At 51.4% G+C, this 24874-nt stretch overlaps 8 protein-coding genes across 8 annotated transcripts; 2 read left to right on the top strand and 6 right to left on the bottom strand.

Annotated features, from left to right (window-relative positions):
• Positions 1 to 484: 484 nt before the first annotated feature.
• M438DRAFT_271026 (uncharacterized protein) lies at positions 485 to 1570 on the bottom strand (the record flags this gene model as incomplete). Its single annotated transcript, XM_029900448.1, has 1 exon — positions 485 to 1570. The coding sequence occupies one exon, from the start codon at positions 1568 to 1570 to the stop codon at positions 485 to 487; it is 1086 nt and encodes a 361-aa protein (XP_029762158.1).
• A 1043-nt stretch (positions 1571 to 2613) lies between these two features.
• Positions 2614 to 6604, bottom strand: M438DRAFT_373485 (uncharacterized protein; the record flags this gene model as incomplete). Its single annotated transcript, XM_029908425.1, has 2 exons — positions 2614 to 3561; positions 3614 to 6604. 2 exons carry the CDS (start codon positions 6602 to 6604, stop codon positions 2614 to 2616), a joined length of 3939 nt encoding a protein of 1312 aa, XP_029762159.1.
• Positions 6605 to 8859: 2255 nt separating this feature from the next.
• On the top strand, positions 8860 to 10652 carry M438DRAFT_344389 (Annexin). Its single transcript, XM_029905217.1, has one exon. The coding sequence runs from the start codon at positions 9139 to 9141 to the stop codon at positions 10450 to 10452; it is 1314 nt and encodes a 437-aa protein (XP_029762160.1). The 5' UTR covers positions 8860 to 9138; the 3' UTR covers positions 10453 to 10652.
• A 546-nt stretch (positions 10653 to 11198) lies between these two features.
• M438DRAFT_344390 (uncharacterized protein) lies at positions 11199 to 12498 on the bottom strand. The gene has a single exon (XM_029905218.1). It carries the CDS (start codon positions 12252 to 12254, stop codon positions 11673 to 11675), a length of 582 nt encoding a protein of 193 aa, XP_029762161.1. The 5' UTR covers positions 12255 to 12498; the 3' UTR covers positions 11199 to 11672.
• A 2123-nt stretch (positions 12499 to 14621) lies between these two features.
• On the top strand, positions 14622 to 16549 carry M438DRAFT_270775 (uncharacterized protein; the record flags this gene model as incomplete). The annotated part of the gene is made up of 3 exons (XM_029900420.1): positions 14622 to 15037; positions 15096 to 15208; positions 15261 to 16549. 3 exons carry the CDS (start codon positions 14622 to 14624, stop codon positions 16547 to 16549), a joined length of 1818 nt encoding a protein of 605 aa, XP_029762162.1.
• Positions 16550 to 18247: 1698 nt separating this feature from the next.
• On the bottom strand, positions 18248 to 19764 carry M438DRAFT_270344 (sphingosine N-acyltransferase lac1; the record flags this gene model as incomplete). Its single annotated transcript, XM_029900381.1, has 4 exons — positions 18248 to 18892; positions 18945 to 19232; positions 19289 to 19602; positions 19662 to 19764. The coding sequence occupies 4 exons, from the start codon at positions 19762 to 19764 to the stop codon at positions 18248 to 18250; spliced, it is 1350 nt and encodes a 449-aa protein (XP_029762163.1).
• Positions 19765 to 20343: 579 nt separating this feature from the next.
• Positions 20344 to 21472, bottom strand: M438DRAFT_294114 (transmembrane BAX inhibitor motif-containing protein). Its single transcript, XM_029901834.1, has 2 exons — positions 21232 to 21472; positions 20344 to 21178 (listed from the first exon to the last, which is right to left on the bottom strand). Exons 1-2 carry the CDS (start codon positions 21382 to 21384, stop codon positions 20513 to 20515), a joined length of 819 nt encoding a protein of 272 aa, XP_029762164.1. The 5' UTR covers positions 21385 to 21472; the 3' UTR covers positions 20344 to 20512.
• A 171-nt stretch (positions 21473 to 21643) lies between these two features.
• M438DRAFT_294115 (uncharacterized protein) lies at positions 21644 to 24130 on the bottom strand. Its single transcript, XM_029901835.1, has 2 exons — positions 22260 to 24130; positions 21644 to 22201 (listed from the first exon to the last, which is right to left on the bottom strand). Exons 1-2 carry the CDS (start codon positions 23997 to 23999, stop codon positions 21989 to 21991), a joined length of 1953 nt encoding a protein of 650 aa, XP_029762165.1. The 5' UTR covers positions 24000 to 24130; the 3' UTR covers positions 21644 to 21988.
• Positions 24131 to 24874: the final 744 nt, after the last annotated feature.

Consider the following 24874-nt stretch of genomic DNA (forward strand, 5'->3'; position numbering starts at 1 on the left):
CATCTGAATGGCACTCCGACTCTCGACTTCATATTCGAGCCTTGTCTTGCTCTACATGCATCACAGCAGCTCGGCTGCGTTGATCGCTGCAACCCAACAGCTCCGCTGTCAGCATCCTCATTCGGAAAATGACCGGCCGGACCCTGTCGGCTCGCAAGCCCGTTCGAACCTTAGCTTTCTCCACAGTGGCTGGCCGTGTGCAGCCGAGGGTTCTCCAAGCCCCCAAGAGCCGCGCAAGAGATGCAATCATGCCTTGCTCGGCCGACTTCTCCTTTTGACATTGCAACACTGGAGCCTCGGTGTCCGAAGCCATCCTACTCGGGAGGAGTTTTACTTGTGTATACATGTCCAACAGGACTCTGCTCATGTACGTTGTACCCTCAATATGTACAGTAAACAAACTACTACCAACGCCGTGAATGTCTCCTGCAATGCCATACCTCTATCCCAATCGTATAAGGCTCCTGAGCCCATTCATAAATGTCTAGAATCCATCTCCCTCTTTCCACTCTCGACCTGCCTCTGCAGCTCGGTTTCGAGCATCTTGCCCTCTTACCTTAGCCTCGCGTCGCCGGATGGTGAGATCCATGCGCAGTATATCGATCTGATCGTGGATCCATTCTTTGCGCCCTGGCTCCGGTATTACCAAATTGTCCGTCTCTTCTGGCACTCGCCCTCCAGACTCGGCCTCCTCGATCAGAGCTTCATTCTTGCGAATTGTTCTCATCTCATCTTCGCGATCTCTGAGAACATAACGTAGGTCGTCGAACTCAGCATATTTGTCGGCGCCACCGAAACAATAACCATAACCGTCGCAGTAACAGAGGTGCATCGCAGGGCAATCTACCGCGACGCCGCCAAAGATGACAACCCAGATTTGCTCAAACACTCTACCTGACAAACTGTCCGAAAGAGATGTTTTCAGTAGCCAGTCCCGGTAGTAGATATACTTGGACAGAGGCAAAGCCTGTATCCGTTCCCTACTGATCGCAAATTGCGCACAACAAGGCTGCGACAATGTTGGCGGAATAGGGTCTAGAGGAAAGATCTCACTCCAAGCTTCTGCAATAATCATTTCCTCCTGTCTCTGTGCATTGGCGACTAGCGCTCCAGGATGAATACCACTGACTTCTGCAGGACAGCCAGGAGACCAGTGACAGCGAAGGTTGACATAACCGTGTCGGATGACATGATTGGGATTCAGATTACGGACCATTTGCGCAGAGTCCAGATCCATAATGTCGTTGTTGTGCCAGGCGTAGCGATGTGCGTGCATGAAGATGCTGACATCGGAAAGATTGTCGTAGTTGTCAATGATATATGTGAGATACACCATTGCCTCGTGTCCCTTGTTTTTCGGAGGGTGCAGTTCCGCGTCTTTGTCGTCTACCACGTAGATTGCTGTCCGTAGAGGTCCCTTGGGAGCCAGCATGTCCTCCAACTCTGTATCGACCCAAAGTGTGTTCTCCTCTTTCTTGCGCCCTATCACCAGAGTCTTTGTATACTCTGCATTGGGATCTTTCGGTGTACCGGGTACGAAGGCTGGGTTTGGGTTTGCGAACGTGTGCATGTTCTTCGATTCCCGCAGGTCCGGGAGAACATTTTCGGGGTCTATCTCCTCATCTCCGTTCAGTCCCATCACCTGTGGTACATGTCGTAATGATGTAGTGAGATGGGTTGTGTGGAAGATGATGAAGAAGAAAAAGATCAAGAAGAGAGCGAAGAAGAGAGGCGATAGACGACGCTGGGTCGTCATGGTGTGTTACGATGTTGGCAATCGGAAGGGTTGAATAGGTATGCGATAGGCGTGAATAGGTAGAAAATACAAGATAGCGTGGCAAGCGGCGAGAGCGGCCTATTCAAATCATAGCTGATGAGAGCACACGGTAGAGAGTGACGAGAAAGAGACGTTATGTACAGTGTATGCAAGAATTGAGTTGAAAGGAGCGACAGACATGAAGAGGTACGAGGAGGGCTTACGATAATCGATCCTCCTCTGACGAAGCCTGCGCACGGGGAGCCATGAGGGGCATCATGATATGTGACGATCCTCCTTGTTTCAACCAAGTCAGGTACCGGGGTCAAACAAGTACGAGCTCAAGTTCCCACTCAGCCTTCTCAACCGCGTGCTCAGCGACAGTCGTAGGTTTCGTGTGGGCTCATGCGTCTCATCAACATTTTTTTGAGTGTCGGACCCTGGAGCAAACTCCCGGTCGCGTTCGCGATTGACAAACAGACACACCAGCAGCACGTTCCTCTGATGCAGCCATGCGGCCTAATGTGGGGATATAGTTTGCCTTGTTCTGATCATCATCACGACCGTCTACGGCAAAGATTCAGATTGATTGATTATAAAGAGACGGGAAACACCAAAGCTGTGTAGCCATGTCAATTGAGAAAAGGCAGATACCCAAGTGGTTGCCTCGGACTAGAAAAAAAAAACACCATGCTCCGCTTTATATGCACCCAATACATGAATGGTATCTTGAAAGTAAACAAAATGGAAACCCGACCAGCCAATGACAGAAAAAGAAGAACTAGGTCAACTCGGGTAACCTGAGGCAGGAGCGATGAAATAAAGGAAAGCCAGGAGCAGAAGAGAGATGTCCTGCTTTACTCCTTCTGCTCGTTGTTCAACACCATTTCGACGATAATCTGCGTCTTCTCGAGTGCGGGATGCTGCATGACGATCTTGATGGTACGGCTAGCAGCACCGTAGCCGACAGGTACACCATTGACGACGCCAGTGTTAGTACTGCCGCCGCTCAATGTGCCACCACCGCCATCATCAAGACATTTGATGTCTTTTCCAGCAATGATTTGTTTCAGGCGACCATTTTGCGCATTGCGCACTTCGACAAATTCATTGTCGAACAGAACCAAGTAGGGACCGTACAAGGCAGCGCTCTTCGCGTTGGCGACAAAGTTCATGACGACTGAACGACTGATTTCGCCATGCTTGTTCACGTAGACCGCGCAGAGGTTGTAGCAGAGCAAGAACTCTTGATCGTTGAGTCGGAGCATGCCCAAGGTCTCTTGCTTCTCGACGTGTCGCAGGATGTTACTAACTTCCGGCGCCTTCCAGTCTGGTACGCTCCATGGCTGTTTCTTGTCCAATGTTAGTACCTCAAAGCCCTTGTCTGAGCTGATGGCAAGACTGCTGTGGAAGAGGTTCATGCCGTGACATTCAGTGCCGATGTAGAAGTCGTCGTAGTCACGGAAGAACTCAGTATTTCCGCGCTTAAATATGCCGCGTTTCTTCTCAGTTGACTTCTGGTAAATGGGCTCCAACACTTTGAATGTCGATGAGATACCGTCTCTTTTCTTGTAAAACACCAGCGTACGATCCTTCATACGACCGACAGCAAAGAAGCCTACATCTCTGCTGCCTGAGAGTTTTTGCGGTGCCTTGCGCGAAGATGATGTCTCGGCAGCACTGGTGGCAAGAGGCTGACAGACTACGTCGAGATGATGCGCGTAGAGTATCTTGTCAGCAAGGAGCAAGAACAAGTTAAATTCCTCAAGCACTGCGACCTGTGTGACTTTCGTGCCTGCAATTGCCTATTGTATAGTCAGTACGATGTCTTGGGGTCATGAAAAGGATGTGACTTACGCGGAACCAGCCTCTGGGGTTGTCCATCTCGCAGCAGTAGACACCAAAGTCAGTACCGACTGCAACCATGTGTTTCGTGCCAGGATAAGAGGTTGTAAAGCTGGTAGCACAGTTGACTCGCGCTCTACAGATTGGAGCTGGACGACCTGTGGCTTGAAATCTGTGCTCGACTTCCTTGACAGCACGATCGAGGGGCGTGCCTTTGATGATGACCGGTTTTCCGCCCATACTGACCCCAAGATGGTCTTTGGGATTCGCGTTCGAGTCGTAGTAGAAGGCAGAATCGGCAATGACCCTGAGCCGGAAGGGCTCCGCATTTTGGGCAAAGAGGGCAGCAGCGTGTTTGGTCTTAGCCTCGATAATTTTGTTGTACCAGTCACTTCTGCTACCAGCTGTGGCTGCGAAGAGAGTGTATGGCTCTTTGCTACCCAAGTGCTTGATGCGGAATGGATACATAATCTTTTCCGAATCTTTGTTGCCATCAAGAACAGTGGTGCTGGACATCTTGGAGGGCGCAGAAGCGACGCTGTTCAGACTTGTCATTGACGAGCCCGTGTTGACGGAGGCCAGAGTGGGATGAGCCGATTGGGCTGTCGTGATGCGAGCCATCTTGTTCAAATCCGGACTCGACGGCGGTGGCCTTGCCTGCAGAGGAGTGACGGATGTGATGCCTTTGACGTATGAAGATCGGACCACTGCATCCTCGTTTATGTTCTCCAAAACTAGCAAGTCCATTGGAATCGGCAATCTCGAGACGTCGTACTTTTCCACTTTGTTTGGAGCACCTTTTTGCAACACTGAGATAGCCTTTGCGAGGACGAGATAGTGATCAAACAGAAGAGCATGACATTCTAGCCACGTGAATCTGCTGGTACCCATTCTCTGAAGGTCTCCTTGGTAAATCAACTCTCGTCCAATGGACGTCAAGTTGAGCTCAACCTCGGATGCCATTCCAGGTCTCAGCATGAGCTTTTGACTTAGATCAGAGAGATCGACCTTTCTTTGCTGGTCGGCAACACGTGAATCGCACTCCAGAGTCACAGCCCGGATCTCCTCTATTGCAGTAGCCAGATTTGTTCTTTCCTCGCAATCCTGCAGCATATTCTTGTGAACCGTTTGTAAAAGCAAGCTGTAACGCTGTAACCTTGTGATAGGAGCCTTAAGATAGTTGTCCCATCCGAGCTTGTTGGACAGCTTATTGACTCTTGCTACTTCCACAAAATTACGGAAGCTGATGTTTTTCTCCAGCTCTTGTCGCATCAAAGAGTTAGCGCTAGGAAATCCGGTAGCATATTCGATATACGCGGTCTTGGCCTTGCGGATCCATTGCCTGAAGATGTCGCTGAAGCCTTTGACCCATGGTCCTTGTTCTTGCTGTCTGTATTTGAGTTGTGGCAAGAGATGCTCGACGTTCGCTTTCTTGACCAGATCCAATTTACCAAAGACGTCGCGCAAAAATCTCTCCTGGCGGTTGGGGCTGATGATAGATGGGTTTGCGGTAGCCAAAGGATCGCGGTAAAGACGAATCATGACGTCGAGGTTCTCCATAAAACCCTCTTCGGTCTGTACGATTTCGTGTAAATTGTTTTGCAACTCAATCTCCTTTTTGTCGTGGCCTTCAACGTCCTCTTTCTTGAGCTTGTAGAAAGTTGCCCAGTCCTCAGAAGCCCGAGTTGAGACGGCCTGTAGATTGACCTTCTTCAGAGTGCGTTGGCAATGGTGAGCATAGCAACGACCTGGGAAGATATGGTTGTGGACAGTATGCGAGTAGCATCCGTTGAGCGTCAACTGGAAAATGACACCACTCATGTGTCCTGGGTTGAGTCTGACCCACTCTTCAACGACAATCAATGTCTTTGCCGCATACATGTTCTCGACGACACGATTACTCAAAACCTCAGCATCAGCAATATTCATGGTAGGAACCTTGTTGGTGAAGAGAGCAACAAGAGCTTCCTTGACCATAGATTCCTTCAACTCGGTCATCTTTTCAGGATCCGCGACGAGGAATAACCACTGGAGAATCGAACTCAATGCCCAAGGTTCTTCGCACTTTTTGAAGTCGGATCCACCAAGCTTAGCAGGATTGAAGCGCTTGGTAGGCAGACTAGGCAGATCAAGAGCGACAGTGCTTGCGGCAGGTGTCGAATCGAAAGTATTGTAAATAGAACCTCGGTATCCTTGCTTGAGTCTTCGTTCCTCAGCATCCGTCTTGGACCTCGCTGGCTGGTGTACTTGTGGTGTTTGACTATGGTTGAGAAGCGATGCAGACCGTGGAAACGTACCAGCGCCAGAGTCCAGTGTGGATGGCGTGTAATTATCGGGCGTCATACGGTACTGCGGTTGAGAGAGCGAATTCGAGCGTTGGTGGAGCAAACTTGTGTTTAGACGTGGGACTGCATTTTCGGAAACGATTGGAGGGGGTGGAAGAGGCCTATCGTGACTTTGAGAAGAGTGACCGGGATGGAAAAACATGTCCGGAGGCTCGCCAGGTTGTGCAATGTCATCCGTGAGGCTGTATTCATCGCCTTCGTCAAAGCTCTGTCTCCGATTGAGAGCATCAGGATCCGTCAGTCCTCCAGTACCCCCGGCATCCACGCGGGCTACTGGTGGTGCACGGGACTGGAGGTTCATACCGTGCTCATACATGCTCTCCTGGTTACTGGAACCGACAGATCGGCGCATTGAGTTTGATGCTGACAATGAATTGGATCCATTCGCGTCGGGACCTGCAGCCAGAGTGTTCGGATCGCCTCCGTAGGACATATGGGCATCATAGCCTCCGCTGAGCGTACTCATATCCATGGGGACCTCAGTATCATCGGTCTCATTCAGGTTCGCCAATGAGGAGCCATAGTAACCAAAGAGAGCACTACCTCTGCTGTTCGCGTCAGCTTCCTGGGCTTCGGCCATACGCATCGCCTCCAAACCGGCCAAGGCCTCAACATCACTTTCATCGCTGTACTCATTGATGATGTTTGCAATGGTCATACTGTCACGAGAAGGCTGCGTCGTGGGAGTAGCACTGCTTCTTGGGGAGAAGAGTGGCTGCGGACGGTCTGATGATGCCGATTGCACGCGAGGGCTCTGGCGACGAGCACTTGAAGCAGCACCAGCATTGAGCACAGCACTTTCAACTTGGTTGAAGAGGTCTTCCTGTGCCTCCTGCTCGGTTGCATAAGAATCACGATATGGGAGTGATACAGGTTGGTGAAAGTAGTCACGTTCGACGTCCGGTTCTGGCGGACCCGGAAGTGGTCGGTTCTGCGGATGCCGCAATGTACCGCTTCTTTGGGGGCCTTGACCGTGAGCTGGAGGAGGAGGTGGAGGACCGGACGGAGACGGCAGGTTGTTGAGCGAGAATTGAGGCGAAACAGCAGAGTTATAGGAGTGATACCCAGGATGCACAGGGGGCGACGGAAGATTCAACTCGTCCGGTGTCAAGGTACTCGGGGCGTAGGGAATATTCCCGTACGGGACGTTTTGTGAGCCATTCGAAGGAGACCAGATATGCGATGGCGGAGGTGGAGGAGGGTAATAGGAAGAGCTGTCCTGCGAGTAAGAAGGGTACGTGTAGGGTTGGCCCGGTTCAGGCATAGGAATGGGCTGTGCGAAATGGTGTTGAGTCTGGTGGTAACTGGCCGAGTGCGGAGGAGAGGCGGCAGAGGGAGCGTAGGAGTAAGGAGCGCGCGGCGATTGAGGCGGTGGTTGTGGAGGGTAAGCGGCGGGATTGTAGCCAACATTTGCGTAAGCCTGGGGGTTGTACTCGGCATGAGTCTGCGGTTGCTGAGGCTGGTCGGGCGGAGGATAGTAAGACTGCGACGGATGGACATAGTCGGCGTAGGAGGGCTGCTGAACGGGGCCGCCGGGAGTGGGATAGGAGCCGTAGCCTGTCAGCTCGGGCGTGGACCACGAGGATTGGAGAGCTTGCTGGGCGTCGGGTGTACCGTTGGTCGGAGCATACTGCTGCGCTTGTTGACCATGCGACTGGCGTCGGCTCGGGCGGTTATACGACATGATGCCTCATTCAATCAGCGAGATTACGGGTCCTTAGTCCATCGAGTCTGCCGATGCTGAACGGAGCCGGGACACGAGCTGTCTGTTTGCGACTGAGATGCAACTCGCTGACCCGCACTTGCGCCTGCAAGCTAGAACTCTATTAGTGACCGATGCGATAGATCCCTCGATCGTGCGATCCTAGAGCGGTCCGGAAGGATAGACGGTCGTGTTATTCCTAGGAGATGACAGCGAGCACAAGACGAGACGAAAGACGAAACGAACAAATGCTTTAATCAAATACGCTGCAATGCCGGGCGCAGCGCTCGGACCTTGCCAGCATGCCAAGTCGTCATCTCACTTCAAGGTCGCTCCTTCCTTCTATTCTGTCCATCGTATGCTGTGGTAATCCTCCCGTCAGACCCAACACTCGATGCTGCTCGTCAACCTCTAATCCCACTGCCATCTTGCTGCTTCTACTACTGGCAGTTACAGAAGTCCATCTCATCTCATCAAGCAGCCGTTAGATAGCTCGGCAGTACCCCACAGCATCTTTGACCATCTCAATCCCGAGCCCTCGTTCACGCCTAAAATGCCGAGCGCCGTGCCCTTTGCTAATAACGCGATTATGCCACAATGTCAATCATTCGTCGCGTGTTATGCTCTTTTCAACAGCCCGGTCAAGCTTCAGATCACAGCATCGTTTCTCCAGACCTGTCCCACCTCAACCGAGGTTTAACTTCGGGCTATACAAAAAGAGACATTGGAAGTTTAACCCCGCTACCCGAGTGGCTTTCCTTTCCATGTGCCAAAGTTTGTCACATGAAGAGCTGCAGAGACCACTATCATATTGCACGGTGTAGAGCATGTCTTACAAGCACCGCTTGGGATTTGAGCCCGACAGATACCTGTAGAAGGATCGTACGCCTTTCCTGCTCTAATTTCTTAGAGAATCTTAGGCACCGATTCGCCAGATCTAGTATTCTACGATATTGAAGCTTCGGCAATCGTGTGGATTTGACGAGTGCCGCCTTAGGTCTGACCATTCCTCTCACAACACAATCTCGGGAATATCAACACATCGTGACTCTGCAACTCTTACCTTGCCTTGCCACAATCGTTGTCCTTCTCGGGTGCACTGAATGGAGTCATCGCCTGAAAGAGGTTGCATAGGGTCACTGCGCTCAGCCACAAAGCACAGCCTCGCCACGCTCACGAACCGATTGCGCGGGCCTGACGCGCTCCAATCAGATCACTTTGAGCTCTCTAGAGGCAACACAGGTGAACCATAAAGCCATCTCGTGCGAACCCGCTCATCGCTTTTAATGGATAAACCACCATTCCTATGCGGCGCAGCGCCGCAGTCGTCCCTGTGAGCATGGCTTGGTCTTGGGTCGTCCGATCCTTCCGGCACAAGGTCGCCTTGGCAATTGGCGCAAATGACATAAAGGAAGCTGCAAGCCCGCTGCCAGAGCAGCTTCGTACATCTTACCACCTACGGCTGCAATCAGAACCCTGAATTATACAAGATGAGTTACGGCGGCTATCCTCCCCAGCAAGGCTACGGCCAACAATACCCTCCTCAAGGCCAACCTCCATACCCGCAACAACAACAACCCTATGGCGCACCACCCGGTCCTCCTCCAGGTCACTCACCTTACCCACAACAGCATGGCGGATACGGTGCTCCCCCTGGCCCGCCCATGGGACATCATCCATCGCAGTCGTTTGGTGGCCATCCTTCTCAGTCCTTTGGTGCCCCTCCTCCTGGACCCCCACCAGGGCAGTATGGTGCTCCTCCAGGCCCTCCTCCCGGTCAATACGGCCAGCCACAGTATGGTGCACCGGCCCAGTACGGCAGTGGCCCTCCTTCACCACCTTCCGCTGGCTACGTTCCAGGCCAAGTAGCTCCTATGGACATGTCGAGACAGGCCGATGACTTGCGCAAAGCCATGAAGGGTTTCGGAACCGATGAGAAGGCTCTCATCGCTATACTCGCACCTCTCGATCCTCTCCAGGCTGCTGGTGTCCGTCAGGCATTCAACCAGCGCCACCGTCGCGACCTTCTGAAAGACATTGAGTCCGAGACATCGGGCTACTTCCGCGACGGCCTTATGGCACTGGCACGTGGTCCTCTCGAGCAAGACGTTCTGAACGCAAACAAAGCTATCAAGGGTATGGGTACCAAGGAATCCATTCTCAACGACGTTCTCCTGGGACGTAGCAATGCCGACATGAACGCGATAAAGGCCCACTACCACCATGTCTATAAGCGATCTTTGGAGTCGGACGTCAAGGGCGACCTATCGCTTAAAACTGAGCGCCTCTTCGACATGGTCATAGCAGCACGCCGCAACGAAGAGTCGTCTCCCGTCATCCCTCAGCAAATCGAGGCCGATGTTAGCGAGCTTTACCGGGCTACTGAAGGTAGCAAGATCGGAGCTGACCAAGTCGCTGTCTGCGCCATCATGACCTCGCGTAGTGACGGCCAGCTCCGTGCCATCTCCCAAGCATATCGTCAGAAGTACCACCGCGAACTTGCCGAGGTCTTGAAAAAGAACTTCAGCGGCCATATGGAGGATGCTCTGCTCTACATTCTACTCAATGCTGAGGACCGCGCCAAGCATGATGCTCAACTACTCGAAGCTGCCATGTCAGGCATGGGCACCAAGGACGACCTGCTGGTCAACAGAATCGTGAGAATCCACTGGGACAAACACCGCATGGGACAAGCCCGTGGCGCCTACAGACACTTCTTCCAGCGAGACCTGGCCGATCGCATTCGTGGCGAGACAAGAGGCGACTACGAGAAGTTAATGGTAGCCTGCGTCCAAAGCGCTTAATTGTCCTACCCGACTGACTGTTATAGCTGCTCTTTGATTCTTGATTATTTTTGTGGAGGGCTTTTGGATATGGAAACAAGGCGGTGGTGGATACCTTACGAGTAACGAATGGGCGGTATAAGCCTTTTTATATGATACCTCCTCGCCGAGATTAATGCTATTCTTCAATCGAACGACCTTCTGGAATTCGCACTATTGCACATGCTTTTCTCCTGGTGGATAATAATGATGCCGAGGTCCAGGTACATTGTACTGAGTATGGTTGCTCTTTTTTCAGTCAGCACATAGTGGGCTGAATCAGGGTAACAGTGCACGATGTGGTACTCGATCTGACAAATAGTCCATGTGATCAGTTCCGAAGCCCCTCTGTCTCCCCAGAACCCAGGAAGAGACCTTCGACGCGTGTTGGTCAGCACCACTTACAGAAGATCTAGTGGTCGAGCCATCAAGGGAAACCACGCATTATTCGGTTGTCATAAGCAAGATGTAGAACGTGGCAGTGTGCGAGATGCCATCTGCCAACTTTGACACGGCTACGTCGATGTGTGCTTGTACAAGACCTTGACATGGCGATGGATCATCGGTGGTAGTACTTGGCTCCATGATGCATGAAACCTGATAGAAGATATTCATGTGAACAAGAAAAGATCGCAAGAGCAGCAGAGCTCTTCCTCTACCTTTCATCAAGTACAGTTCAAGCAGTCGTCCCGTCTAGATTGTTACCACCACCAACTCCGAAGATGTGGAATCCATGTAACGACTCTCTGTCTTTACATTCAGAGCGAGCCCGTCGAAAGTTGGTCAAAGCTAGGAAAGTCAGCAAGAACAAGGCTGTCCCTTTCACTGACTACGACTTCGACGACGCCCAATACTGTCGGAAGATGACCGACGACTTCGAGTCTGATGTTGCTTGGATCGCAGCCTGGGATAAACGCAAGAAGGCTCATGTTTTCTGGTGCTCGAGGGTGCTACGGAAACTGAGACGCAAAGATCAAGACACTACTTCGTCTAAAACCACAAAGGACCACTCTCAAAACGACCAAGAGTTGTGATGAAAGAGAGAGAAACCAGCGAGGTTCGGCAAGCAAGGAAGAGGTCAAACTTTGTGCGATTTTGCATTAATATTTATGCGTTTGTCTTCCATCTCCAGAGAAGAACTCCCGGCTCCCCACACCAAAACAAGGACGACAGAAAACCTAAAGACATCATCATTTGCTCTCCTAAGGCTTTGCGACCAATGCAAGAGCACCAGCGACAGCACTGGCAATCATGATGGCAGCACGGCCATAGTTCAGCTTGCGCCATCTCAACTGCAAGTCTCTGAACTCCTTCTCCGCAGCCTTCTGTCTGCTATCCTTCTCCGTACCATTGGCAACACCCTCCTTGAGGATCTCAGCCAATCTAGACATCCTCTTGTTCATCGGCACCTGGATCAACAATGCCCAAGCCGTAGTTGCAACATTCAATCCAAAAGCAGCAGCGAGCTTGGGGAACTTGGCTTCAGCGATGAGATTGCCATCGCGAGCGCGGAGGAAAGCAGTGCTGGTGAGGATGAGGTTTGAGAGCGAGCAGAGGGCGTTGAGAGGAGGGAAGAAGTGCTCGCTGTTGTGGAGGAGGTAGGCGGTTTGTTGGGCGGTGTAATAGATTGGTACGCCAACGACGTGGTCGGTCACGGTGGGCATGATCAGAGGCGATTGCAGCACTGAACCACCGAAGTTTATGGCGGCACCCAGGGTCGCAAAGATCTGGAGAGGCTCGAAGAACCAAGGGTTGCTGGTGAGTGTTGATGCGATGGCGGCCATGGTTGCTGTAATTTTGCGATTGTTCGTGGTTGCGTGTAGTATGGGGCCTGGAGTGTGAGTTGACAGGATTTCTTTGAACAAGACAAGGGCTGATGGTCAAGTACTTCTGTCCATTTCTTTGACTATATATCTACTTCGGACTTTTACATGGGGCCGATGTCTGCAGGAACGCATCCATGTTGTCGCATGTGAATGCGGAGTGATCGTCATCAACAGATCTTCGACATGTCTGCTCTTGTCTGCACCACATCACCTGAGCTGAGCATGATACCCTGCAAATCTGACTCTAGCATCCATCATACTGTAGAGTCCTCTTTCTTCTTGTTCATGCCACTTGATAATCTGGTGATACCTGTGTAACCATTTTGCTGCTGATGCTGTCATGGTTTCGGGACGGAGAAGCGTTGCAGATCCCGCATCTCCATGCATCAAGAAATCTCCGAACATCTTGTCGATCCCTAAACATCTTCCTGACTTCAACTCTTGGTGCGCAATTAGAAGTCCTCGTCTCAAAAAACAGACTTGTTCTCTTTGTCATGTTATTCCACACACAAGTCTTCATCACAACGTTCTATGGCGGCTGTGTAGCGACATATCGAGGGACTTGATATCAAGCACATATGCTAATCACTCCAAGCACTGAGCGCTCTCCAAGCTCTGGCCATCAAAAGGCACAATGATTTTGGGAACTCAGCGAGTGCTCGGTGGGAGTGCGAATGGTTCGAGCTCTCAGCGGACGCTCTCTGGATTTCGAACAACATTGTGCATTTTGATGGATAGTGAAACTGACCACACGGCCAGAGAGAGTCAGAACGCTGGACAGTAAAACCTCATGCGCTTGACATCAGCTTCCCATATCGGGCTATCTATGTGCCGAATCAGTGCGATGCCCTGAACGCATTCCCAAGTAGTCAAAAGATCAGGGGCAAGCAGCGCCAACTGAAACAGTAATGCATCTAGAACACGTCGCCGGCTATGCCTGCTCTGGGAATTATCATCTCCCTGCGCCTTCGAGAAAGGCAATGCATCCATCATGCTGCCCTACAAGGACTTCTGTACTTGGTATAGCTCGAAAGCAGTTGGTCGGCCGTGATCCGAGACATTTAAAAAGCCTCTTTTGGGCTTCACACTGCTACCATGACGGTTCTCGACAACGGGATGTCGTGCCTCAAGTTAAGACACTGAACTTGTGTATACACGTTGCGAGGCTGGTGAACAAATTAAACCTGGTATAGACATACAGTATAGAATTAACTGATGTGCTTTGGTATACACATTTGTCAGATGGTCGAAAGCGTAGTCCGTTAGCGATGCACAGGTAAATGATTACTACACATCAACTCGATTACAGCCTTACGAGGTGGATCTTCCACTTTCTCCACGATTCTGGGCTTGTCGTATCGCGATACCATGAGGTCTAGGCGCTGTGTTTGGACGCGGATAATCTCTCTTCGCGATACTGAGTTTTTGTGAGGTGGAAGGTTTCTACGACGAAGAGAAACTGCCGAGAGCAACGGCTTTTGATATGGCAGCCACGTCGCATGAACTTGCACGTATGTTTACACAAGGACATCAGCGAGAATGTCTCACCTAAAACGTGTGAGTTTGTAGTCGCATCTGTTCCTGGATTAGAGCTTGTAGGGCTGCATGTAGGGAAAGATGTGAATTCGGAGGTGTCGGATGAGAAGGAGTCCTTGGGCCCTGAAAGCTTTGGCCTCTGCCAAATTTTGACTCCACTGCCACTCGCTACCCAGCCTCCTCGATATCGCGCCAACCACACGTCTGTGACAACCTGCTTCGTAATGGCACTCAACGCGGAAGTCACGATGCTGGTAAAGAGCTGAGCTACAGCACAAGACAGCTCCAAGGGGTGTATCGGTTCTCAGAGACAGCCTATCTAACAGGACCCTCAGTTACACTATCATAATCACAGCAGCACTGCAATGTTGCGAGCACGAATGCCATCACGATCATCATCTTGTGGCGCTTCTACGGTCACAACATCCCAACGGCGAACCACGAAAGGTTCATCGCGCCATTGTAAGAGACTGAGGTCTGCATCTCCACACTTCCAATCTGAGACACTATGCCCTTACTGCTTGACAGCGCCACAGAACTGTGGTCAGGCTGGACCAATTCTCTACGAAGACTATGGCTGTTCAAGCATCCAGGTGTAGGTCCGTGGCATCTAATACCAGCCATCGCAGCAAATATATATATCACAATGGATCTTCCTCCTAGCTTTCAATCATATCATCATCTTATCCTTCATAACGACCACTGTCTTCTTCCTCACACAGCCGTCTTTACCTCCAAACGAGCACCTCTCCGACACCTCGAAATCCTACAACACTCCACCTCTTAAATATGCGTGCCGTTGCTGCTCTCGCGGCATGCGTTGCCTTTGCCAATGCGCAAACATTTGACATGGACATGATCCTGGCTGCAGAGCCTGTGCCTACTCCCTCGATCCCTGTTGTCTACGTCACTGGTGATGCTCCTTCTACAACAGCATCTGCCACAATAGTTTCATACGTAGAGACGCAAGCAGCTGCATCTGTTTCCCTGGAAGTTGCTGCAGCTGCAAGCAGTACTGCTCTCGCAAAACGTGCCGCCTCTACTTGTGTACCTCAGCCTACTGGCATCTCTCACAACTCGAGCCCGGATACTGCTTCTGCCTTCTTGGCCGATGCATACTACTCTAGTGTTGCCTCTGCCGCACCGACTCCTGCTGGCTATGTCAACACTTTCACCAACCTCCAGGCTTCTAACAACGCTTATGGGTATGTTTTCTGCCATGCTACAGCATGAAATCTCGACCTAGTGCTGATAAGAGAGCAGATACATGGGTTACCAGCTCCTGAGCACTTACGACACCCAGCTCTGTTCGCAGAAATGCGACAAGGTCAATGGATGTCTTTCCTTCAACCTCTACTTTGAGCGTGACCCTTCTGGTACGCGTTTGTCTCTTTTCTTCCGTGTTAGGAACATGCTAACGATTCATAGTTGACCCCAACGATTCGAGCTGCTCCAACCCAGCATCAGTAACCCAGATCAAATGCGTCATGTGGGGCGGACCAACCCTCAAGTCAAATGCTCTCAATGCCGGACAGTGGCGCAACAAGTTCCAGGTTGTGATCGCTGGATCAAATGGCTACGTTAACAAGACGATCGACCCTGCTCCTGGCTACGACCAACCCATTGATCTCGGAGATGCTACTATCAATGCTCCTCTGGACTGCTCTGGCCACGACACTTTCATGCAATCCAAGTTTTTCACCTCCGGACCTTTCGATGCTAACTTGTGCGCTGCTGCCTGTTCTGCTCAGAATGTCTACAACTTGGCCCACCCTCCTGCTGAGGGTAAGCCCAAGACTTGCCAGTTCTTCACCACCTACCTACTCTATAAGGACGGTGTGGCTCAAGGACAAACGTGTTCGTTGTATACTATGGCGTGGAACTCAACCTATAACACCAACAAAGGTTATTACTACGGGCAATCGCACTACACCGTAGGCTACAGTTTCGCCTTTTCCAACACAACTAATCCCGGAGCTCCCTACGCTGCTTGTGGCTCTTCCGCGTCATCCACAGTCGTCTCCAGCACCGCCAAGGCCTCATCGACCGCTGTGTCTGCTTCGTCCACTACCTTGTCCACCGCTACTGCCACTCCCACCGCTCTTCTCCCTGATACTTCCTGTAACAACGCCGGTCTCCAGTTCGCCTACTACCCCGGCCTCGCCAGCACCCAGTGGGATTTCAACTCCCCCAACTACGGTCTGGACGCCGAAAACTACAAGACCGTAACACCCAACTACACCGGCGTAACCAACTTCATCGGCGGCTTCGCATGGAACACTTACCACCAATCCTCTTCAATCTACTCCAGCACCCGCCCCTTCGACCACGAGAAGATGATCCTCAACCACCGTGGTTACTTCTTCGCTCCCACCTCCGGCGACTACACCTTCTCCATCCCCACTTGCGATGATGCCGCCTTCTTCTGGCTGGGCGATATGGCTTACTCTGGATTCAACGAATTCAACTATCTGCTTTTGGATAACCAGGCCAATGGTACGCAAAGCGCTACTGTTACTCTTACGGCTGGAAAATACTATCCTATCCGTTTGATCTATGGAAATGTCGGTGGTGGACCTGGAAGTCTGTATTTCCAGATCACGCAGGGCAATAAGGTTGCTGCTGATTGGTCATCAACTGTGAGCCCGTACTTTGTCCAAAAGTCTTGTGATGGAACCACTGCTCCTGCTTATGCTGCTTTTGGTCAGGAGACTTAGAGACAGAGTCGAATAGGTGTGGTTTTGATTCTTTGTTGTATATATTCTTATAGCTGGTTTTGATTGTCGGAGTTCGAAAGGGAAGGGTTTTACAGATACCTAGTAGAGATACCAGAAAAGCGAATTTTTGTTTTTAACTCAAAGACTTGTCTTCTTTGCAGACTACTCGTGATACACAGCGAATAGATGAGTTCTTCTTCTTGACACGATCTCGACAATCTCTTACGACCATGACTATAGACATCCAGCCTGCAAAGATGCACGATACAAATTCATACGGCTGCTGAAAAAAAAAAATGTGCCGATTGTCATGCTCTCATCGGACACTATTCCTTGATGTGAAAAGAATCATGCATTTCCACAGCTACCGTAGAAGCGTGACAAGTCTTCCCCTTGGAGATGTCCCTATAATGCCACCTGAGTAGTCAGGGAATTCATCTTATGCATATTACATACGACATGCGTACAGGTACATCAATATCATCACTACAACGCGCTCATTGTAGATCTCATCTCCATTCTTCTCGAACCACCCCTTTGCTTTTGGTGATAAGCCGAAGGGAAAACCATCGCTTATGAATTCGGGCAGGCTTCCTTCATGGCATCATGATACCTCCAACTGTCTTGCAAAACCGCAAGTAAGAGATGTTGCAGTCAAAACAAATTGTTCTTGTCAATCGTGTAGCCATCGCCCAACCTTCGTGAGAACTTCGTTCAGCCGACCCGATAAGAGATCATCTAGACATCTTGATGTCGAATTCCAGAGCGTTGACCAACATTGGTGAAAGCATCAACAGGAGGCCTGGACGGCGTTGATGTTGACTGAGAGATCGTTGTGAGCGGCGGTGAGTTGGGTGGTGTGTCCAGCGCCGGCACCGTCGAGGACGCCTCCGAGGGTGACGGGTTTGGAGAGGACATTGTCCGTATGCACATACATACTAGATGCATTGGCGTCAGAAACAGTCCTCTCTTTCTACATGACATTTAGTACTACATATATCGACGTAACACCTAATACACATGGGTCGACTTTTAACAGCCCGAGGCTACAATGTTGTAGGAAAGTGGGTTCTATGGTCTGGATTGTCCGAAGAAAGTCACACGAGGTATGGGGATCCCGCGTTGTATTTGGTCGGTATGGAATCGGAGTGGTGTCTCATGATCTCCAGACGCTTGATACAGTCGATGATGGATCTTGGTGATGCGTAAGGGAGAATTGGAAGGAACGAGAGATGGAGAGAGTGCAAGGCTGGAACTAAAGTAAGGAGGTGAAACGGGAAAGGATGGTATCATATGCTGGGTGCTCCTTCCTTGATGCTTCTTTTGGTGAGAGCGAGGTATGTTTTCCAAAGATGTGTTTTTTTTTCTTGTTCTCGTAAAATGTTTTGATTTCTATAGTTTGACAGTTCCTTCTCTCTCTCCCCAAAATCTGCATAAACTTTTTTTCTTCTGCTCATTTTTTTTTCATAAAACCATCTATAGTTTGCGGGGCAAAGATGAACAAACAATCGTCTAAGCCATGCATGACATGCATCTACGTCGTCAAAAGAACAAAAAGGGGAGGGGGGTGGATCCTCTAGAGGGAGAGAATCGCAGGAGAGAACCATGACGTGAGAAACCCAATAACCTGGACATGAAAGAAAAATACGAAAGTCGATAGGGAAAAAAGGGAGATGGAAACGCCAGAATCAAGAACTCCTAGGATCCGCCTGCTGGCTTGTCGCAACCGATACGACCCAGCAGTTCTTTGTGGTTGCCGGGTATGCTGATACCGCTGGCACGGCTCTTATCAGAGGTTCGCTTGGCCGCCGGGCTGGGACGGCGTGTGAAGCGCAGACTCTCTACACCAACCTCTTCCTCTTGAGGCGCAAGCCTGAGCTCAGGCTCCTTTGTGGAAAAGTCTCTCACAGTTTCCAAGCTATCTTCCTCCTCTTCCTCTTCTTCTTCGTCGTCGGAACGGGTATCGTCGGCTCCCTTGCCCAGAACCACACGGTATGCGACGCGGCAGATCATACCGAACCAGATGATTGTGATGACCTGGAGAGCGAGTAGCAGGCCTAGGAAGCCGTAGTGGATCTTCTCGTTGAAGCATACGTCGGCGTTGCCGCTGGTGTAAGCGTGCAGCACATTGGAAAGGACTTCATTTCCGCCATCCTCGGAAGTTTTGACTCCAGTAACGGCGTTGTAGCACCCGTAAGGCATCTCGACGGGGACGTGGGCATAGATAGACCAGCAAACGGCGAGGTAGAAGACGTGTCTAGCGACAAACCACGAAAGCATGAAAACGCCAAAAGCGATATCGCAAGCAGTCTGCATGCCCATGTACTTGAGCAACTTGGCAATCTGCACGGGAGTTAGTGGTCGTCGCAAAACCTATCCGTAGATATTGACTTACAGGGAATACCAAGTCGACGACATCCATCAAGCACAAGATGACGATGCCGACCTTTGTCTGGTAATAGCCGTAGCTTCCAATCAGAAGCAGGCATGTAATGATGTGGTGGGTGAACATCTGCCAATGGTCCTTTCTACGCTCTTCAATGTTGATAACCAGAATCTGCTGGAGCCAGAAACCAAACTGAGCCAGATAGTACAGCTTGAAGAGGCCGGTCATGGAGCGCGTGGGGAAAGATGACCACATGGCGCGGAGATTGTTGAAGTAGGGGGATTGGTAGACGAGATACTGAGTCGAGGGTTAGCTGGCGCAATTGAAGAGAACGGGGACGTGATTGTACGCACTGTTCCAAGGGACCAGAATGTAGCATAGTATATGACGAGCCATGCCTGTTCAGCGAAGCGAATGGTGGCCTTCTTCTTGTGGATGCCGCATTTCTTGGCCATGGGAACAAGGGCATAGTCCATAGCGGCGGCGCGAAGGGCGGTAAAGACGATAATGCAAAGCGACACGAACTTCAGGTCCTGCCATCCTGGGTTGTAGAGGCCGGTTTGAGCATCGTAGTAGGAGAGGGTGAAGTATTGGATGGTGGACGAGCGGAGGGTGGGGAAACAGACAAGAGTCAAGACGAGGAGCATGAGTACGTTGATCGACAGGCCTGCGGAGATAGGTCAGCATAGGTCGGGTCGAGTCAATGGCGCAGAGCAGCTGTCGTACCCAGTTGGTGCTCGACGAGAGTGGCACAGAGGGAGCTCGAGAGACTCTCATGCTTCCTCTTTGATTTCTTCTTGGTCTGAGATGTGGGGTTGCAAGTCGCCATGTTGAGGTGTTGCGGGAAGGACTGCGCATCCGCCGAAGCGGTGGTAGGAGCGATCGAGGCCATTGGCGAGAATGGACAGTGGGATGCAAGAAATCAAACAAGCAGCATGAGCAGCGCCTGAGCGAAGGGGAGGGCGAGGGTGAGGTTTGCGGCCGAGTACCCTTGAGGCCGAAAAGAGTCAAGTTGTCTTTTGACGGTCTAGACGGAGGTAAAGCTGGAGAAACAGGCGTCGGTCACTCGGACAAGGAAACAGAAAGCAAACCCAATGCGAAGAGAGTCTGAGGCTGGCAATTGAGCCTGACAAGAAGCAGCAGCCTCCCCAAAAAGAAGACGAATAAAAATCGCGTGGCAGTGTGAAGGGCTGAAGACACGCGTATCGCAAGGTCAGCGCCGATGAAACGTGAAGCATCCAAAAAGTTGGTTTGCAACGCCGCCAACCCCAGACCCTTGGCGACCCCCTATCTGAAGGCGCCATGGGAGCTTACCTCCACCAGATACCATTGCTTACGGGCGAGAACGGATAAATTCACGAAGCTTGAGACAATCCAGCTGAGAGATACACCAAATTGACCACAAAACAACCCAAAACTTCCGCCGTATGATATGAAACCCATGTGTCCATTGTGTCTGTGCAAACTACAGGTGCTACTCCGTACTTCCCTAGCGAAATCCCGAATCCCACCCAAAACTCCATAGTCGTCAATTAATACATCATGTCGATCTTTTCCAGTCGCTTATCGATCTGACTCTAGTTGTTCTGCTGGCTGTTCAGAATTCTGAGGATAGCCAAGAACAAGTTAATGATGTCAAGGTAAAGCGAGATCGAGGCTGCAATCTCCTCCTCGACGTGGTAGTGTCTCATGATGAGCTGAGTATCAACCAAAATGTAGCCGCTGAAGATGAGGGCGCAGACAATGCCGTAGCCCAGCTCGATAGTGCTTGTGTGGGGGAAGAAGGCTGCCATAAATCCGAAAATAATAACGACCCAGAGAGCTCCTGCGAGATAAGGAATCCAGCTGGTAAAGTCATATTTGGTTTGGCAGGCGAACAGCGTGAGGGCGACAAAGATTCCGAGAGTAAAGATAAGCGCCTCTAACACGATCTTGCTTTCGAAGAAGGATGTGACAACACTGATCGAGTATGCTTCCATAGCAGTAAACCCAGCAAGGAACAGAAGGTTGGTGGGGTACGACTTGCGCTTCCAGAAGGTCAAGAGCATGAAGCCGATTGCGCCGAAGAGCGAGACCCACATCATCCACTGGTTGGTCTGAATCCATGCTTTGTATCCGGGGCTGAAGAAGGAGACGGAAGAGAGAGCGGCGGTCGCCAGGAGTTGGACGGTCAGAATGGAGTAGACCTTGCGGACGAATTGCATTCGGATGTCGAGAGTCGCTTCCGATACCGAGCCACCGAACTGTGTCGCGTTAGTGAGATGAATAGAGCAGTCGTTACGGCAGAGTGATATACCTTGAAATCGTCGGGGACGTTGTCGTCTTCGTCGCGAGGGACTCCAGGCACAGCGGAGGTTTCTGCCTGGTATGATGGAGGCGGTTGGCTGTAGCCCTGCTCCTCGAACGAGTCGCGCGTTGGGGCTGCCTGATACTTTGCGGTGGATGCCATTGCTATGTAGAGTGGCGCGTGGATTGTAGAAGATGCTGTGTGCGAAACAAAGAAGATCTCAGGTTATTAACAATCGATGAAAGGAAAGAGGGCGGCGAGCAGCAGCAGCAGGGCACAGCCGGCCGAAGCTTCCAGCGTCATCAGTCTGGGGTCACGTTCCCTTGGCTGAGCCTCACTCGGCCACTTTCATCTTATCTCCGCTTCCTTCTCCATCATCAGCTTCACATGCGATTTCAACAATGGCAGCCAGAATTACAGTCGTGGTCTGATCTTATTATGTGTTTCAGTGAGCAGAACTGTGTATTTAATATCTAGAGAATTTGTCCACCGGGAAGAGGGAGAAAAGAGCAAAAGCAAGAATGAAGCAGTGTTTACATCAGAAGAAGAAAAATCAGCTAGTAAGCACCAAGAGAGCAGCTGGTTCGGTGTATCAATTCGCTATGCTGTTCGTTTCAGGTCGTGAAGTGTGTGTTTTGCTATGGCCATGCGTTGCTTCGGAAGCAAAAGGGAGAGAAAGGAAAGAAAGGCGCCACTTGCAGCAATTGTTCAAGGATTTGTGAAGCAAGCACGCATATGAGACACCGCGTGTTGTATGTCGGCTTCATCATCGATATCTGCCTGTGCGCTTGGAATCGTAGATGACCTCGCGTTCGTAGATGCGCTCGTCGTATTTGGAGCGAGGCTTTGCGGGTGGTGAACGTGGCTTTGGGGGTGGGAGGCGCTCGAGTTGTTCGCGCTCCCATTCGATCTCGCGGATGCGGTCACGGCGTTCACGACGGATATCTTCGGATAGCTCTACGAGCTGAAGAACATCCTCCTGCGATGATGCGTCAGCTTCCTGTTGGTGTGTATCAAATATATCTACTGTGACTTACGTATTTCAGGTATTCCATAACGTAGAAGAAGTGTTCTGAGTCTTCGTACTGATAGCCCATTTCATCAATGGCTTCCTTGATGACCAGATCTTTGGTGACCTCGGTCCACATGTCTTTCGTGACCTTGCGCTTCTCCTCCTTGCGCTCAGGGATAGGACCGGGACCAAAATCAGTCGTGTACTCTTCGTCGGCGGTATAGAACTTGCTTCTACGAGACCCGTTATATTGCTGCCAAGTTATGTCTTGTCGGGCACCCCCTAGACCATCCATCTGGACACGTCTGGTACCGGGAGGGATGTCGACAAGGCCCCAGTCTCGAGTTGCGCCATTGTGACCTTCACCTACGTAGCCACGCTCGAGTGCTTTACGATTGTAGTATTCTGCCTCGGAGGCAATCTCATCATCGTGACGGCGGCGAGGAGCAGAGACAGAGCGAGAACGAGTGAGCTCAATGTTGCGCTCCATCTCAGGTTCACGGGCGGGTGCTGGACGAGATATCTCGCGCTCGAAAGTGATATTCTCGTCATAGCCTCCGTTACGAGTGTTGCGTCTTCGAATCTCGATTTCGAGGCTTTCGTCCCTAGGCGCAGGTGGTGGGCTTGGTGGTGCTGGGGGAGGACTAGGCATGGGCTCAGGAGAGCGAGCTCGCTCAACGCCATGATCTATATGCCGGTGATGGGTGATGATCTCCTGAATGATAGGCGGGCGGACAATCGGTTCTGGCGGTGGTGGCATTGGCTCGGGTGATGGCTCTCGGACTGGCTCGGGACTGGGCTCTCTAGGCACCGATCTCTCTCGGCGTCTGATGATGATCTCCTCTCTCTCGTCTCTCGGGGGAGGTGAGGCACGCTCGTGCTCACGGCGACGGATGATGATCTCTTCGCGTTCATCTCTGGGTGGGGGAGGCGGGGAAGGTTCGCGACGTCTGAAGAGCCACTCTTCCCTCTCTCGTGCAACTGGACCTGGGCTGCGTCTGCGATAAGGAGGAAGACTGCGCTCGCGTTCACGAATGGAGATTTCCTCTCGCTCCACACCGCGCACGCTACGGGCAGGTGGAGGGGGAGAACGAGTCTCTTCATGGCGAAAGGTGAATTCCTCCTCGGCGACCTCGGATCTTGCAGCCTCGGACCTGGGAGGGGGTCGACGGTCGCCAGCACCTCTGCGGAAGACGATGTCTGGGGGACCACCTCGAGGTACTTCTGGCTCTCGTTCCCGCTCCTGTTCTCTTCTGCGGATCAAGATGTCCGTCTCTTCGACCTCTCCTCTGTCCCTTGGTCTTGGTGGTCTTGACTGATCGCGCTCGCCGCGTCTGTAGATGACCTCCTCGCGGTCGACATCTCTTGGATCTCTGGCAGGCGGTGGTCGCTCTCGAAGTGGAGGTTCACCTCTGCGCTCACGAATCACGAGTTCATCTCTCTCAACTCTTTCTGGTGGGCCACCTCTGCGTGACAGAGTGTCGGGATCTCTACGAGGTGGGTAGTCGGCATAGTCGTCTGGCTCGCGGTTCTTAACTACGAGCGGACCAGCATTTGTTCGTCCATAGTCGTCGTGTAGGAAGTCGGGGAGTTTTGCTCCGCGGGTGCTTCGGCGATCGCTGACAACGGTTTCTGGGCGGTCGGCATAGCGGGTGCGGTTGATGTCGACTTCGATATCGTCGTAGTTGCGCGCAGGTCGAGGTCGAGCGTAAGGGTCGCGTTCACGATCCTCGTAAACATCAGCAGGAGGATAGCGCCGAGACATGACGGTGATGGTCCTCGCCGGGACGTTTGAAACGGTCAGAAAGCGAACCACAAGGCCGCCTGAACGATCGAGTCAGGGCCAACGTGGGGAAATATCAAAAGCTAGAAGCGCTGGAAAACCAAAGCAGTGGCAGTAACCCCGACCGAGGAAGTGACGCTTCACTCAAAGAATGAAAGACGAGAGTGTGAAGGTCAGAAATGCGTCGCACGAGCTGTCAACTCGGTGAGCACCGAGCGGGAGACAAACGACAAGAACCTGGAACTGGAGAGGCTGGTGGGTGGTGGGTGGTGGGGGTGATTCGTTTGTGGCTTTTCCAATTGGTGCCCAAGCGTCTGCGACTTGACGTATTGCTCTTCACCTTGGTTTGAGCTGATAGTGAAAATGAAGTGAGGGACAGTCAGCTCATCATCCTGAGCGTTTGGGTCCTCTCAGCGAGATACCCAGAGAAACAGATCAAATTTTGCATTCTCATGGCTCAATAATAGACGACTTTCTAATAGGATAGTCATGAGCTTGCCCCTCTTTTGAGACGATGTTCTGTACCCTCGAACAAGGAGATACCAAATCAAAAATCTTGCTGCAGTCTACATGTTTGTGTATCACAAACCCGACTCTTCGATCGTGACACGGCAAAGTGGAAATGGCTTTCTGTCAACTGAAGGCTTGTATTCTTGGTTCAAGGGTCGAGCCTTCCCGAGTGAATGTGGGGCTATCCGCAACCTTCTTGTTTCAGCACAGGTCATCTTCGACATACGACGAACCACCACCTCACACTATCACCAACATTAGTCGACAAGGAATCTCTTCTGGTTGTCTCCGTATCATATCAAAACCATCAGCCCTGCCGTCCGCAAAAGGCAGACGATTCGTCCCTA

Source organism: Aureobasidium pullulans, assembly GCF_000721785.1.
Source record: "Aureobasidium pullulans EXF-150 unplaced genomic scaffold scaffold_6, whole genome shotgun sequence".
Lineage (NCBI taxonomy): Eukaryota > Fungi > Ascomycota > Dothideomycetes > Dothideales > Saccotheciaceae > Aureobasidium > Aureobasidium pullulans.